This window comes from Tasmannia lanceolata, unplaced genomic scaffold (genome assembly GCF_043159265.1).
Source record: "Tasmannia lanceolata isolate RefF3 unplaced genomic scaffold, GAP_Taslan_0.1 ptg000026l, whole genome shotgun sequence".
Taxonomy (NCBI): Eukaryota; Viridiplantae; Streptophyta; class Magnoliopsida; order Canellales; family Winteraceae; genus Tasmannia; species Tasmannia lanceolata.
The window spans coordinates 2,219,939-2,233,724 of record NW_027518703.1 but is presented as its reverse complement, the minus strand read 5'-3'; the positions used below and the strand labels follow the sequence as shown (position 1 = coordinate 2,233,724).

The window sequence follows — 13,786 nt, the reverse complement described above, 5'->3', positions numbered from 1 at the left end:
ACCATTTTGAAATTAGTCACTATCCTAATGTCACGGGCCAAATGTTTGAGTAGCGGAATAACCCGTGCGGCGCCCCGACATGCACGAATACTAGGGCAAGCCTTCAATCGTGCAAGGCTTTAAAGGCCCTATACGCTAACACCCATTGATGCTTCGAATGTGCACACAGAATCTAAGCTGTTCAACAGGCTACTTGGCTCAGATCTTGACATGTGCTTCTAGATATCCACACTCATGATTAACCTGCATCACGAGTACATTGAACATAAGGGCTCGAGTACGAGGCATGACGATGCCACGCACCAATCCGCCAAGTGCTGAGGCTTGGACATCCACGGAGCAAGATGCCCCATGGACTGATCCGCAAGGTGTACACCTCGTGAGGGCAACCGAAGTCGCCCCGGCACGAACCCATGAAAGACCTAAAGATTGGCCTACTCACCAGACTTACCGCGGTGCAAAAGGGCAAACAATATAGGTAGCCCCCTACACTGGTCCGTACGCGCAATGCATGTGGGAACCCAACTCAACATGCATTGTCTTTGGCCCCCATCCTCGACCAAAGAAACTGGAGCATCCCTATGGATGGCTCGCAGTCCACACCCAGAGCTCCCTTAGGGCACGCGTACGAGTTGAAGTATGATTTCTTGCTGTGTGCGTCCATGCACAAGCAAGTCCTCTTGCAACCCATGAGCAAACTGCCAAGGTTCCTGTTGGGCCTAATGGGGGAGGAGTCAACAGGTCACAGGGCCAACTCTCCCTATAGAGTTTGGCCAACCAACCACTAGTGGCAACCAAATGTGCTGTAAATGACTACTTCTCAAGACGCAACGAGACAAGGTAGGTTTGGATTTTAATACCGGTTGTGTCCTAAACTGTTCTCCCATGACACTAGGCTAAAGATGAGAAGGAAAAAAAAAGCGATCCAATCGAAGGAACTATCTTACGAATCTCAAGTTTTCGCATTAAAAACTTGACTCGACCTAGCCGGAGATAATTTATCGGGTAGGATAGGATTTTAGAAAACCTGACCCTCACAGCCCGAGTTGCAAACCTAGCCTAGATATAGGGCCAACAGGGGTTCACATCTTGGTTGGTGGACCACCATATTGATTGACCATAGCCTAAATTTATCTATGATCAAACAACCCTAACATGTCCCGCTGGATTCAAATTTTTCTATTTGATTGTGGAAGGGGACTCTCTAAACACGATTAAGTGGCTTATGGGATATTTGGTCCCTCCTTGGAGATTCGCTCACTTTTTTATGAAATTTTTGATAGAATAGAGGGATCCTCTATCTCTTTTAATCATGTAAAGAGATCGGCTAATAGTGTGGCGATTATCTAGCTAGGGAATGAGTAGATAAGCAATCATTGCTGTGATTTGATTTCTTGCCTCACGTAGTTGTATTTTTGCCTTTTCTTTTCTTGGATTTTTCCATGTATCCTCTGGGTTGACAAGCTCCGTCGTATGTTCTTTTTATTAATGTATTCTTACTACCATTTTAAAAAAATAAAATGCGGGCATCGTTTGGATCTAAGAAAAGAAAATTTTGGAAAATATTAATCCATGGAAGGGAAAACTTACCAGAAGCACATCCAATTTTAGAAAAATATTAATCCATGGAAGGGAAAACTTACGCACCATGGGCCCCACCACGATCTCACGCAATATAGTTCAACTACGATCACATTTGGCAAGTGGCTCCTACCAAAACATTACCCCGAAGAAGACCATTAGATCTAAATTACCCGAAGCACTTCCAATTTGCATATCCTTCCTCCAATCCTACATTTATCGAGTTGGGTTGGGCCCTCTAAGGGGTGGACATGAATTACCTGTGTGCCCACTCTATGGTATACCTTTTGATCTAGCAAACTTAGGCCGGCAAATGCATCTGCAAATTTCATTTAAAACAAAATTTTGTTCTTAAAAAACCACTGATAAATAATTTATCAAATACGTATGGTCAGGCATTATTTAATGAGCCTAGTTGATGTCGAAACTGTAAATGAATTTCCTCTCCAAGAGAGGTGGATGATTCCTTGTTGGGCATCACTATTGATCCCATGAGTTTGTCCGATGATCCGGTACTACGCTCTGGTAATTCTTTTTGGACTAGCTATAAGACTCGCCCACAAATCAAAACGACCCCTCAGGTTTAAGGACATGTACAAGTTATTGTCAGATAGAATTACTCCATCCAAATCCTTGTCCCAGGTTATTCTGTAAAGTGATTTGTTCAGTGTGTGATCTAATCATCACACCCATTCCACCTGCTTAGACCTCAATAACCAATATAAGATACCCCAATGCATGTTTAAAGGCAGGATCGATGCCATTTATGAACAGGTACGAGGTGTCCAACCTCAACCCCCAACCATGAACATTCTAAGTCTATAAAGAACCGATGTTCATATCTGATTGCCACACAATTTCTATGTGCATGACCCATCATACGATGCTACCTAAAGACAAACATGTGTCTAAGAGCACATCACACACTCCTGTAAGTACCCAATATGTGTAATGAACCACTAAATGACCGTTTCAATGCGATCAGCCGATAACTACCGGCTTTCAGGGCATGCACTTTGACAAAGAAAAACACGAAAAACAAAGAAACAAAAAACTCCACCCAAAATAAAAAATTCAGCATTTGATAAGCACATTTTGAATGGAATTTTTTTCTAAATGCCTTAGACATTGAATTTTTTTTCATAGGATAATATTTTCCGTAGAACAAAATATTTCATAGTTCTAAATTCCACAATCAACTCTAGTCATAACACTCACAAGTCAGTCAACCTAGCGTCAAGACAAAGATCCTGTTTAAGTACCCTTGAGTTTCACACCGATGGAAAAAAAAGGTTTCGCTCCTTACTCTTCTCCGCCTCAAAAATTCTCCCCTAAAAAAAAAATGGAAAACCGCGAAGATCTAAACTCGATCCTTCCCTTTTTGCCTCTGATTCTTAGATCTTCCTCTATCTTCTGGCCTTCTCGAGCCCTAGAAGCTCTCAAAGCCCTTTCAAGAGGGCCCTATTACAGTGAAGTAGATTCCGGAGCAATTCTCTTTGACGCGATCGTCGATCTCAGAGATTCTCTCGGTCTTTCCCGCAAGGAATTGGCGATTTTCGCCGGAGAGGGTTACTCCCTTTTCTTTGATGATGTGAGCATTCTGTTTCATCTCTTTTAGGGTTTGAAATTTGTAATGTGTGGAGCTTTTGTTTCTGATAAAAATTCATTTTTTGGTAGTTCTTTCTATTGAGTAATTTTGTTCTTTTGCGTTTTTTTCTTGGAGTATGAATTTTGGCGGGAAATTTTGGCTCTATGCGATTTTAGGGTTTCGCAAAATTTTCTCATTTTTCCATGATATCGCAGAGCTCTTGGAATTTTTTTTTTTAAAAAAGAAAAAGAAAACTGTATCTTTTTTTTAATCCTAATTTGGAGGATTCGGATTTCGTTGGAAAATGTACTGATGAATTTTCTTTTTCCTTCAAATGTTGGATCATGTGTTGAAATTGACTCATTAGTATTTTATTTATTTATCTATTTTTATGCCAATTTTGTGGTAGCTGATGTCCTTAGGGTTTCACCTTTTTTTTTTCATTTGAATGATATGGCAGAGCTTTTGAAATGTTGTTTTTTTCCTTTTTAATCCAATTTTTGAGGATTTGAGTTTAGTTGAAAAATGTACTCATGATTTTCAGTTACTTTCACACAGGCCTTGTTTTCTTTCGCTTTCAAATGTTGGCTCATGGTTGGAAATTGACAAGTCAGTATCTTATTTATTTTTTATTTTTTAATATCAGTTTATGTCTCGTGTCGAATCGAGGAAATGTTTTGGAGAGATTATCCCAGCAATGGCGAGTTTGTTGTTGCGGTTGCCTTCTCTTTTAGAAGATCATTACCGAAGTGCAGATAGCACTTTTGGGAAACAGAAAGACGGTTCTAGAATCAAAACTGGGCTTCGTTTATTGGGTCCGCAGGAAGCAGGCATTGTGTTTCTCAGCCAGGTAATTCTAGATTTATTTTTTAAATCATGGATTTATTTTTTTAAATCATAATGGTTTTTGTTCAAAGAATTTCCCAATTTCAGTTATTCTGCATAAATTATTGACAGATACAATCGAAACAGAAAAGGTGAATGCATTACATTGTTCATCTTTATATTGATATTTATGGTGAAGCTCATTTTCACCATGATATTGTTACGTGCCTAATCGGCCGTAACACAAATAGACAAGAAAAATATAGAAAAGAAGGGAAAAGAGGTTGATTCTAGGCAACCAGACCTCCAAGCGGCTCGATTCGAGAGGAACCGTGACTTTCCAAAACAAAGTCTCCTTTGCTATTGTAAAAATCTTCTCCTCCATTTCATTGGATTGCCTCTACATAAATACAAACAAGAGGGAGGGCCGCATCACAAGCACACTTACCCACTAACAAGACACATCATAAATAACTAACTCCCACTACCCTAAATACATTAGCCACAACTAACAACCATTACACTAAAACACATGCCCACTACTATGCACTAACTAATCCCACATACATCCTAAGAAAATACACATAACAGATATGCTGCAACTTGCCTTTATTGAGCATGTAGAAGGTTCAATTATCAGTCTGCCATTCATTCTTGTGGGCTCTGGATTGGATTTCACTTGGGTTAAATATCTTCCGGTTTGACGTTCCTAGCAATCTGATTAAGGGCCTGCATACCGACAGTTGTAACAAAAAAAAGAAAGAAAACGAAAAGTATCAACAACCTATTTTGCATGTGTCTCCGTGTTGAACTGAAACTGTGCCATCTAGTTCATGTATTTCCCCATCTGAGGCTTCTTGAGTAACTGATGGCTCCTTTTCGTAGACAATTCAAGAATGAGCATGGCCGAACAATAGTCCTTGGCATAGCACAAGTGGGTGTCTTGGTGACTACCCTGAGATGCTTGATCGGCCGAATGACCAAGATTTCAGTGCTAGTGTTGTACGCATGTAACCCACCTAAAGTGAAAAAACAACCACAAGTGAAGGATGGGAGAATTTTGGAAGTGATTCAAGTCAGCCCTTCTATTTCCAAAAAATAAAAAAATAAAAAAAATCAAGTCAGCCCTTAGGAATCCACCTAAAAGAATCACAACTTGCTGGAATTCAAATCATTGGAATCCACCTACCTAGTAGATGCAAATTAAAAGGAAAAAACAAAATGAATTACAAAAGCACACTGGAGAGGGAGTTCAAGAGCTAGAAAAGATTATGAAAATCTCATAAATTCATCCGAAACGTACACACTAAATTTAAACTCCAAAACGTGAACCGTTCATTGATAGTTCTCACACACACACACGCCTCTATCTATCCATTTATCCATGCTGATTTCACTACAATCAAAGTGATCAGAGGGGAGAAAGAGTTTCTGGTCTTAGTGACATTGGTACAACCCTTGCTGATTTCACAAACCACCATGATGATGTCACGCTGATGCCCCCCCCCCCCCCCCCCCCCCCCTCTCTCTCTCTCACTTTTTCACTCATGTTCTAACATTTCTTGGGCCTTTCATGGCTTGGATGCTTGCATGAAGAATCACTCACCTATAGTTGTACTGCTCCCCAACTTACCCACAAATCATAAACATCACTTGATATTATTTTTGTCGAAGTGGGTCCCACTCAAATCGCATGATAAACAACTGGAAAAGATGTAGGCTGCAAAGGCTTGCTCTGCAGAAGTTAAGAAAAACATTTTGGGAGCAGAAGGGAATAGATACACAGCCCCAATTCCGCACAATAGCTTTTTTTAATTGAATCATCTAAGATCATAGTGTGCCCACAAAGGCTGGTCCCACTTGTAATGGTGGGCCATAGCATGATCGGTCTTAGGAATGGAACTTTGGGGCTGTGAAGGCCCATCTATTGTAAGTTGTTCTCCAACTTGTATCTTAGACATCTCTATGATGAGCTTTTAACCTCTGCAATGGGATATTTATGACCATATTTTTCTTTTTCTAGTTCGATTAGGCATTCAAATTTGATTGAGGCTAAGGTGCTGTCCTTCTGTATGGAATTGGATTTCTACAGTTTGATCTTGTGATTTGGATTGAGAACTCCCTGATTGAGATCAGACGCCTTAACAAAGGGTCTCCCCTATCATGGTGATTCAATCCGAGGTTACGACGAATGAAGCAACTCTTAATGGCCTTTGATGTGGACACATCTCTCATATTCATTGTGATGGAAACTGTGGTTGATTAGTAGATTAGTTGGGAAGTTATGTAAGGAAGTGTACTATAGTGAATACCTAGGATTATGTGCATAAATTATTGCATGTTTGATGGCCGGATCTCCTTGATACCCATTTCTTTTTAATGTATTTGTGTTTTGCCCATAGTTACTAGGTCGGGAAACGGATATGGGAAGCGAAACATGAAACTGAAACATGAAACGTGTGAGAAAAACTAAAGGGGAAACGAGAAAGGGGAAACAATAGAGAAATGTCCTGGGAAACGCATTGAGAAACGTTTTGGGAAACGTGAGGAAAACATCTGTAAAACACGAGGGAAACATTTGGGAAACACGAGGGAAACGTTCGGAAATATGAGACGGAAACACGAGTGAAAGATTCATGCATTTGATTGTAGCGAGGAAGGTGGAAACGCCAAGGTGGGAAAATGCAAGGGAAACAGGAGTGAAACGTACGTTTCCCGTGCGTTTTCCACCCGTTTCCCTAACGTTTCCCATGTGTTTGAGTGTTTCCCTCGCATTTCCTTCGCGTTTCCGAAACGTTTCCCCTATTTTTCAAGGTTTTGTAGGGTTTAATGTATTAGAGCAAGAACTCTAAAATGCCATACCAAAATTTCTATTTGTAGTATTTTTTCGCTGCAGTAAAGCATAACCTTTGTCGTTGGGGATAAATTTTACGTTCTTATACTAGTAGCTGTCTTGTTTTACGAATAAAAAACTGAACCAAACATGTCTCTTGCACCAATTTGGTAGTGTTATGTTGCATCATTATACTTATTGTTATATATTTATTATATGAGTCTGAGTTTGACCATCTTTGTTTTTTCTTCCAGGAATTGGTTGGGGCTCTGCTTGCATGCTCCTTCTTTTGTTTGTTTCCAGTCCGTAATAGGGATGCCAACCATCTCCCCAGCATTAACTTCGATTATTTATTTGCGTAAGTGACATTCAGTGGTATTATTAGGAATTGTTTGACCTATCTTTGCGCACCTGTTATTATGAGAATATGTTGTGTGGGTCATAATTCATAAAGCATGCCTACATTCTCTCTCTTCTGCTACTTACTGTCTCTCATTTTTTGTGAAGTGTATTTTGTAGAAATGCATAAAGTTTTTAATGAACAATATATAAGTTCTACAGTTTCAGCGTTGCACCTTAAGTGGTTTGTTATGAATTACTAGCTGTGTGTACTGTGACACTCTTGTATGTTGATTGGTGCCATTTTGCTGTTGAGGGATTTGTTGCTTGGTGACCTGAAGAGGATTCCCCAAGTTACAATTTGCAATGCTACTGATTTTCTGACCATTAAAAAAAAAATGCTACTGATTTTCTAAAAATGCTTGCCATGAAAACAGATAAAGGAGAACCAAAAAAGCAATTTCTGTTGGACCTCAATCTTTTATGTGCCAAGGGAAAGAGTATATGCTAGATGGAAATTGAAAGAATGCCAAGGAGAAGCTTCTTCTAGTGAGGAATGAAATAACTAGGATTCAAATAACACAACTATATAACTGCTTACCAAAATCGGCCAAGTATATTCTAGGCTTAGGAAAAAGTGTTCTAGGACGTTGAATGGTATATCTTTCATACTTTTTAAAAAATTGCTAGATTGGGAACCCAATATCCTTTATACATAATTTGAACCCAGTGAGATAAAGTTTGGTGAATAATTCAAATACATAAATAATGTAACAGTCTAACAGAAAGGTCGATTGAGTTTTTTGAATATACTCAATACCTGAGATATGATTTCTATCACCTGAGTGCCTTCTAACTTTCATCCTTGGCATTTTCTGAGAGTAGAAGATTGCTACCTCTTTTGTTTGATGCTTTATCCTGTGCCTGCTTAGAAAACAGCTAGAGATATTCACAGAGTAAAATCTCGCACTAACATAGACAACATAATTTATCTAACTGTTTTTCTTCATATATCTGTCTAATTTATGCAGGAGCAATGGATCCTTTAATTCCGTCATGCCTCCCGTCACTTTTCTTTTTACTTTGACATGTTTCTTTGCATTTCTCATTGGTATCAGACTTCCTTGTTTTTAGTCTGTTGCTGAAAGTTTCTTTTTTGCTTTAATTGCTTTACTAGTTTGATTATCCCCTCACTGTCAAGTGAATTTCAGTTCAGATATGTTTGAAGCAATAGCTCAACTCAACTCAACTCAACTCAACTAAGCCTTCGTCCCAAACTAGTTGGGGTCATTTAATGAATCCTTTAGAAAATTTTCATGAAGAAGGTGAAAGGATCTACCCGGCTCAAATTGACAGTCTAATCCTGACACTAGTTGGGTTCGTCTACACGGATCATTTTCTTCCATTCTATCCTATCCAAGGTCATGTTCTCTGTTATGTTCCTAGCCCTCAAGTCTTTCCTCACTGTTTCTACCCAAGTTGTTTTCGGTCTGCCCCTACCTCTTTTTACTCCATCAACTTGGCACGAGTCACTTCTTCTCACTATAGCATCCAAAGGTGAAGAGCTAGTATATAAGAAAGAGCTATTATTCTTAAATTTTTTATATGCTTTCATAATTTTTCATAAGTTTTTGAAGTTCTTGGTGTTTTGTTGATCTATTAATTTGTTAATTAATTCCTTCATGTTGAACCATTTTTTATCTATGTCCCTTCATGTTGAACTTGATGATCCCAGTTCTGCTATGTCTTCCTGGGTGCTCATAATGCTTACATACTTTGTGAATATTAGGGGCAAAATACAGTCATTTCATGCCACATTTGCTGAGGCAAGAAGTAAATTACATTTAGATTTTTGGATTTGTTTTCAGGTGTCTTTACCAGAATGGGAAACAGAGCCAAGAACATAAAATAAAGTGCCTCATACACTATTTTGAACGAATATGTTTACACATGCCAATGGGCGTTGTTTCTTTCGAGCGGAAAGTTCTTCCTTCAAAATACAGCCCCCTTTGCATTTTATATCCTGATGCTGAGTTTTGGAGCAAATCTTCTGTTTCCCTCTGCTCTTTAGAGGTGAGAGGAAATCTCAATTATTAGTGAGACCAAGTCGTGTAGTTCATTATAGATGATTTATTCTTTAAACTTTGATTTGTACATGAGCATGATTGTTCTGGAGGCCATTTTGTTTTACTTCAGGATTGAAACTTTCGGCATTCCGCCTATTCTGTTGTTGCGTTTCAGAAAAGACACGACAACAGTTTAGAAGAAACAATAAACAAAAAATCAGGAACGATAGAAAAGATTTAGAAAAACCTATGATTTGTGGACACAGACATGAGTTTCATGTGTCGACACAGGCACGCAGTGTTGGATACGGCAAACCCCCAAAATTTACAAACTGGGACACGGCTAAAAACAGAAAGTACATATATAATCATGATTTATGGACAAGGATTCGTGTATCGAGTTTCGACATGGATATGAGGTGTCTGACATGGCAACTCCTAAAATTCTAGAAATGGTGAGACGCCCATACATGTCAGTACATATAAAATTACTTATTACTATCATAATTTGTAACAATTTAAATACGGTATTCATTTTACTAAATCTTAGGATTAATCAACTATAATCTAAAACAAACATGAGATTATTAAATAACAACACATTCATCAATTTAATCTATTCTCTTCTGTCTCCAATATGTAGTGAGAAAGGGAGGCCAGTAGGATACAATGAAGATAATATTAGAATAAGCGTTTTCTTAGGGTTTTAGGTTTAGGGGAGGGGATATAACAACAAATATTAGTTAAAGAACACCTAAAAGAAGAGTTGAGTTAATAATAGGTAAACATGATATTCAATAATAAAACAGAATGTCACACTCGGTATGGTACACTAATTCTGACACTTCTAGCCGTACATCTAAAAGTGTCGAAAGGAGTGTCGACACGCATGTTGTGTCGGACACGGCACACCACGTTTGTTAGCAACAAATTCGAAGTGTCGGCTAAATCGTAGTGAAAAACATTGCACCAATGTTACGTGACAATCATTTTAGTAGTTAGATCATTTGTCATGCACTCATGCCAGATAATCTGATATAGCGGGAGAGAAACTGAAGGATGATGTCGTATCAGAAGACCCCCTATTCATTTGGGACTTTTTAACATAGAAAGGGAGAAGTATGGGAGATATGAAATAAAATTGTACCACCTTTAATTTATAAGGTTGAAAAGCAACAATTTGGTCTCCCCTAGCCTTAGATAAACTTTGTAGAAGAGAATGATAGAGAAATTACCATTCAAAAAGAGAACGATGGAGAAATTCAACCGAAAACAATGAAATGAGGTACTCTTCAAGCTCGGGATATCATTTTTAGAAAGAGAAAAGCCCTAGATTTGCCAAAATAAAGGTTTTTGACGCATTTCAACTCTCCCGTTAGTGTGGGAATGGTGAAATGCTACAAATGCCTTATAACCCCTTTACATTTTTGGCAAAAATGGCTGGAATTTGCAAAAGTCTAGCCATTACCAAGGTCCCAGACTTTGGTTTTGGTATCTATTTCAATTGTGATGGAAATGGAAACATGTTGGTTTTAGATGGAAATTTTGGTGAAATTCCTGTAAAATCACATAATTGTATGGAAACATATGCAAATGATGGATATTTTAGATGAAACTTCAGGAAATGCTAGAATGAGCACAAGTATATACTCAAAAACATCCCATAAGCATGAAAACCACCCATAGGGTGCGTTTGGATTGCTGGAATCAGGAATCGGTATTGATATCAGATTCCAATTCCTTCTGCAAACGGAATGGCAATCCGATTTTAATGTTTGGGTAAGCATTGGAATTCAACAAGGGAATCCGTTGTGATTCCAATTCTTGCCTTTGGTAGACCAACATCGAAAAGGAAATAAATTTTCATATAATCCTAATAAATAAGTCTTTTTTTCCTTGGGATTTGCTAGAGTCTATCGCAAAAGGCATTTTGAGGACGGGCTATTGCATTTGAAAGCAGCCACACAGGCTCACTTTTCAGCAGATGTCTTCATTCACAAGGTGGCTGCTCTCACATGCAACAGCCCATCCGCAAAAAGCCTTATGCGACACCCTCACCCACTACTCAATCATGCCCTCCCACCCACCATACCCTCGCTCACCACTTGCAGCAACTAATGTACCATGAAAAAAAATAAAAAAAATTCCGGCTGCCACACGCCTAAATTGCACCCCACATAGGGGGGGTGGGGGAGAGAGAGAGAGCGAGGCAGTTCTGATGGAAGTCTGCTACCAAAGCAAGAGGGCTTTATGAGTCTAGGGCAAAATCAAGATTCTCTGGAGAAGTAACCCCTAGTAGGGAAGAGAGATCATGTTTGTTGTAATGGAAGCAAGAAATCGAGAATAGAGAAAAAGGGTGGAAAGTCGTGTTTTATTTTTGGACATAAGGTTGCCGCGAGAGAAAGAGCGCCGTTTATTTTGATTCTGGGAATCAGAAATACCACCTAATTAGTAGGGAAACAATACCCCATTTGTATTCCCGGGACATTTCCGCCTCCGCTTTCCTTTTCCGCAAGTATTGACAAACCAAACATCCTAATTGGCCCAACGAGAATCACACTCCGATTCTTTCTTTCTATTCCCGAAATCCAAACACGCCCATAATGGTTTAATAACATCGGTGTAATTTTGAGAATTGAAAAGATTCAAAGAAGATTTTTGTGGGGTGGGTCAAATAATAAAGGAGGAATCCCTTTAGTAAAGTGGAATAAGGTTTGTGTTCCTATAAAGAATGGAGGGCTGGGGATCCGGCGATTGAAAGAGTTCAATCGTGCTCTTTTTGGGCAAATGGCTATGGTGTTTTGGTGTGGAACAATCTTCGTTATGGGTAAAAGTTATTGGGAGCAAGTATGGTTTCTTATAGGGTAACTGGTGTTCGGATGACAAGTATGGTAAGAAAGGAGGGACCATTTGGCGTAATATTTTGAGGTTCAAGCAAAGTTGAGGGAATTCGGTTTAAAGTATATATAGGAGATCGTATCAAATTTTGGTTGGACTCATGGTGTTCCGCCGAACCTTTGGCGGTGCTTTTCCCTGTGTTGTTCTTGGTGACCTTGGACAAAGAAGTGAAGGTGTCTGATTGCTTTGAGAGAATTCAAAATAAGGTGGTTTGGAACCGTGTTTCAGAAGAAATTTCTTTGAGCGAGAATTACCGTTTATCTCTCAGCTGCTTCAACTCGTTGAGGGGTGCTATATAAAAAGAAGTGGGGTGGACAAAAGGATCTGGATATGGGATTCATCTGGCTTCTTTTCCGTGAAATCCTTTTATTACCAATTGTTGCCTGCTTTTGGATCCCCTATCTCTGCTGATGTTTGGAAGTTTCTTGGCCCCCCATCGGTATCTTTTTTCAGTTGGGCAGTGTGTAATGGGAGGATTCAGACCATTGAATTTCTAAGAAAAAGGGGTATGTGCCTGGTGGACCATTGCTCGCTCTATCTGGAGGATGGGGAATCGATTGACCACCTCTTTATTCATTGCAAGGTAACAAGGGAGATTTGGGGTTTCATTCTGGACAGGTTTGGCATTTATTGGGTTTTCCCAAGGTCTATAGCAGATTTATTTTCGAGTTGGGATTTTGTGCCCTGGAAGAAGAAATGTAAGGTGCTTTGGAGGTTATGTTTAATAGCCTTGTGGTGGGTCATTTGGAAGGCAAGAAACTCGAGAGTTTTCGAAGGAGCGGCAACGTCATCGTATTGGTTATATAATAAAATCATCACTTTAGTTATTTATTGGATGAAAAGCATCCCTCTGTTCACTTTCGTATCAGCATTCGATCTTTGGGAGGGGTGGCGCATTGTGTGCTCTGAAGGTATGAGGAGAGAGAAGAGAAGTCAGAAATGGGAAGCCCCCCTGAAGGTTTTCTTAAATTAAATTTTGATGGGTCCTGCCTGGGTAATCCGGGTCTAGCTGGGATTCGGGGTCTTTGTAGGGACTCCCGAAGGGGAGTATCGTGGGCTTTTGCAGGTCCAATTGGAAGTACTGATTCATCTGAAGCGGAAGTAAGGGCTGCATATCAGGGGATTAAGCGACTAAGTGATGATTCTTATGATAGGGTAATTGTGGAAGGAGATTCTTCAAATGTAATTGGTTGGTTAACGGGGAGAGTGGCTCTCCCGTGGAGATTTTTGAGTTACTTCGAGGAAATTTCTGATCTCATTGCAGAGTCATCTATGGTTTGTAAGCATGTTAGACGCGAAGCAAATGGGGAGGCGGATTCCCTCGCTAGATCTAGTGTTCTCAAAGAGGGGCTGGAGTGGTTCGATTTCCTTCCCCCGTGAGAAGTGTGTGATGTTTTTTCCTTTGTGTTTTGTTGTTATTTATGTTTTCTCTCTTTGTATCTCTGGTGGACCACCTCGGCTCCCCTTTTTAATATATTACCATTTCAAAAAAAAAAATGGTTTAATAACATCGAATACCTAGTGACATGTGTTGTCTCACTTGTTTGATAATTCAGGACGTATAACATTTCCCATCTAATTCATATAAATATTTATACATAATATATATACCATATTTCACATGCAATTCATATAAATATAATTATTTAACAGATA

General features: G+C 39.2%; 1 protein-coding gene across 2 annotated transcripts in view; it reads left to right on the top strand.

Moving 5' to 3' along the window:
• The first annotated feature begins 2,828 nt into the window (after positions 1-2,828).
• LOC143858526 (poly(ADP-ribose) glycohydrolase 1-like) overlaps positions 2,829-13,786 on the top strand; it is a 33,164-nt gene continuing 22,206 nt past the window's right edge. Inside the window, exons 1-4 of one of the 2 annotated variants that reach the window (XM_077369174.1) lie at positions 2,829-3,172; positions 3,816-4,019; positions 7,082-7,185; positions 9,035-9,239. In XM_077369174.1, the coding sequence (XP_077225289.1) occupies positions 2,861-3,172; positions 3,816-4,019; positions 7,082-7,185; positions 9,035-9,239 (825 nt within the window). In that variant the 5' untranslated portion in view covers positions 2,829-2,860. The remainder of the gene's footprint in view (positions 3,173-3,815; positions 4,020-7,081; positions 7,186-9,034; positions 9,240-13,786) is intronic. The other variant, XM_077369173.1, reaches the window with a different exon arrangement.